Source organism: Pygocentrus nattereri, chromosome 14 (genome assembly GCF_015220715.1).
Source record: "Pygocentrus nattereri isolate fPygNat1 chromosome 14, fPygNat1.pri, whole genome shotgun sequence".
Classification (NCBI taxonomy): Eukaryota; Metazoa; Chordata; class Actinopteri; order Characiformes; family Serrasalmidae; genus Pygocentrus; species Pygocentrus nattereri.
Genome location: NC_051224.1, coordinates 29,631,433 through 29,634,631, shown reverse-complemented (window position 1 = coordinate 29,634,631; position 3,199 = coordinate 29,631,433). Strand labels below are relative to the sequence as shown.

Below are 3,199 nucleotides of genomic sequence, written 5' to 3'. Positions count from 1 at the left end.
AGATAGATAGATAGATAGATAGATAGATAGATAGATAGATAGATAGATAGATAGATAGATAGATAGATAGAGGGTGGGACAATGGGCACTTCTGTGTTTGGCTCTGTGAGTGTATGTGCATAGGCTGAACAAAAGTGATGCACTGAATTTACTAGATTAATGTAGATTACTGTCGTTTTATTCATGTGGAAATTGTACATAAATTAAGTGAAATTTAATGCATCACTTTTTTTCAGTATTATAGGTATGCATTTCTACATATATACATACATACACAAACATATGTATGTATGTATGCATATATATATGTGTGTGTGTGTGTGTGTGTGTGTGTGTGTGTGTGTGTGTGTGTGTGTGTATACATTTATATGAATGAATGAAAGATGTGAATATTTTTTCCATTTCCACTCTTGTTCGTTGGTGGCATCTTCTGTCCCATTTTTATGGGATTAGCTAACGGCCTCAAATCTCTAATGCATTCAGGCCGCGTGCCGGCCGGCTCGTGCAAATCCGGTGCGGAACGGCACAGCAGGTCCAACATTAACCTCATCCCAACAATAAACACAGTGACACATTTAAGACCCCCACCTGCCCCCACCGCTTTCCATCCCCCTTATCAGCCCCTCCCTCCACAGAGCCAACACCTGGCGGGCAGGTTGAGGATGACAGAGCACGTGATGTCACAGACGTTGCTAACGGCTAACGCACGCCGTTCGGCGTGAATGGCGCGAGCGCGTCTAGGCTGATGTCGGCGGCGCTGCGGTCCAGCTCGCACGCCGAGTCCGTGGCCAGGTCGTCCAGGTCGTCGTTGTTGCGCGAGAGCTGCGAGATGCGGTCGAAAGTGTCCTCGCGCTCGGCGCACTCCACCACGTTGGGGATGATGTTGACGTAGGCGCTGGCGATCTCCTTGTGCAGCAGCGTGTCCTGGTTGTAGGACACGAGCTCGTTGCTGATGTTGACCGTCTCGACGGGTGTGCTCGTGCACAGGCGCCTGCAGCCCAGCAGGCTCGCGAAGGCCTTGCGGAACTCGGCGTTGAAGGCGTAGATGACGGGGTTCAGACTTGAGTTGGTCCAGCCGAACCACACGAAGACGTCGAACGTGGTGTCACTTACACACGCGCCCGCGCTCGCGTCTCCCGAGCGCCGCGCTCCCGAGCCCGCACCTCCGCCCCCGGGGCTCGTCCTGGCGCAGAAGGGCACCACGCAGTTGAGCACGAAGAAGGGCAGCCAGCAGCACACGAACACGCCCATGATCACCGAGAGCGTCTTCAGCACTTTGGTCTCGCGGCTGATGGACGTTCTGAGCGTACTCGTGTGATTCTGGTGGTGGTGTTGCTGCTGGAGCTGCTGGTGCTCGCGGCACGCCGCGCGGCAGCTCTGCGCGTGCTCGGCCGCGCGCTCCAGCGAGGCGATACGTCGGATCTGGGTCTGCGCGATGCGGTAGATGCGTGTGTAAGTCACGAGCATGATGGCCACGGGGATGTAGAAGCTCACGAGCGACGAAGAGATGGCGTACTCGCGGCTCAGGCTTGAGTCGCAGTCCTCGCGCGCCGGAGCGCCCGCGTGCTCCTCAGGAGAGTCCATGTCAGCGGTGCTGGAGGTGGAGCGCGTGCTGTCGGCATGCGCCTTGTGCCAGTTCAGCTGAATGGGGATGAAGGAGATGAGCACGGAGAGCGTCCACGTGACTCCAATCATGACAAAGGCCACGCGCTGGGTCATCTTGCGCTCGTAGCGGAAAGGACTGGCGATGGCCCAGTAGCGGTCCACGCTGATGACGCACAGGTTGAGGATGGACGCCGTTGAGCACATGATGTCAAAGGTCACCCAGATGTTGCAGAAGGCGCCGAACGGCCAGTAGCCGGCCACCTCAGCCGCCGCCTTCCACGGCATCACGAGCACGGCCACCAGCAGGTCCGAGAGCGCGAGCGACACTATGAACGTGTTGGTCACCTTGGTGCGCAGGTGGCGGAAGCGCAGCACGGCCGCGCACACCAGCACGTTGCCCAGCAGCGTCCACAGGATGAGCGCACTCAGCACGCAGCCCGTGAGCGCGCGCAACGCCGGACGCGCGTCCGCCTCCGTGCCGTTCCACATCGGCGGGGGAGCAGCGGGAGGTGGAGGAACGGCTCTGGACGAGGAGGAGGACAGGCAGCGCGCCGGCGTCTCCATGCGCGCGCCCGCGGGGTCAGTGGTGTGTGCGCGCGCGCCCGCGCGGTACCGCCGCGTCTTGTTGCGCGCTCGGGCTCTCGCCCCGTGCGCAGAGCACGAGCGCGCGCGGGCGCTCACGGCCTTCGGTCAGCATTTGAGGAAAAAAAAAGTGAGTAGTAGAAAAAATAAAAAAATAAATTAAAAAAAAAAAGCAAAGAGACAAACAAACAAATGAAAACTCCACTGCGCGCGTGCGTTAATCCGGGGAAGGAAGCGCCATCGCGGAAACCAAAAGACCTCCTAACACCACAAGAGCTCCGCGCACAGCGCCGCACAGCAACAGAGACTGAGAGACAGATACAGGATAGACGGTGAGGACGGAGCTATTTAGAGCTTTAGGAGAGGGGAGGGGGAGAGGAACAGAGAGAGAGAGAGGGGGGGGGAGAGAGAGAGAGAGAGAGAGAGAGAGAGAGAGAGAGAGAGAGAGAGAGAGAGAGGGAGGGAGAGAGAGAATGGAGGTGGGAGAGAAAAAAGGAAGGAAGACTGGGGCTGACAGAATGGATACAGCGAGAATAAAAAGAGAACTCAGATAGAGATAATGAAGAGTGGGAGAGAGAGAGAGAGAGAGAGAGAGAGAGGGAGGAGTGGGTAGGAGAAATTAATTGAGAGTGAAGGGAGAAGGGATAGAGAGGAAGAGAGAGAATGGAGAGAGAGAGAGAGAGAGAATTTGAGTGGATGTGGACGTGTAATGAATCCACTTGTAGGATTCAGGGTTCAGGATTAATTTATTAGGATTTTTCTGTTCGTGCACTGCTGGCGTCACCAGTTTCAGCCTCTCTAATTAGTGGTATTGAGGTCACGCTGTTGCCTTCTGGTGATTTTAAACTTCATATTTCGCGACGTGTCTGGCTTGTATATAACGGCGGCAATGACGTCACGCGTCGCATCTTTGCTCCTAGAGGCAACTGCATTGTGATGTCATACATTGCGCTATAAGCAGGTGCGTATAATTGAATGTTGCGGGAGTGAATGATCACAGTGGTACATTTCA

At 55.4% G+C, this 3,199-nt stretch overlaps 1 protein-coding gene across 1 annotated transcript; it reads right to left on the bottom strand.

Moving 5' to 3' along the window:
• Window positions 1-633: 633 nt before the first annotated feature.
• On the bottom strand, window positions 634-2,535 carry drd5a (dopamine receptor D5a). Its single transcript, XM_017705357.2, has one exon. The coding sequence runs from the start codon at window positions 2,167-2,169 to the stop codon at window positions 700-702; it is 1,470 nt and encodes a 489-aa protein (XP_017560846.1). The 5' UTR covers window positions 2,170-2,535; the 3' UTR covers window positions 634-699.
• Between the last annotated feature and the right edge of the window lie 664 nt (window positions 2,536-3,199).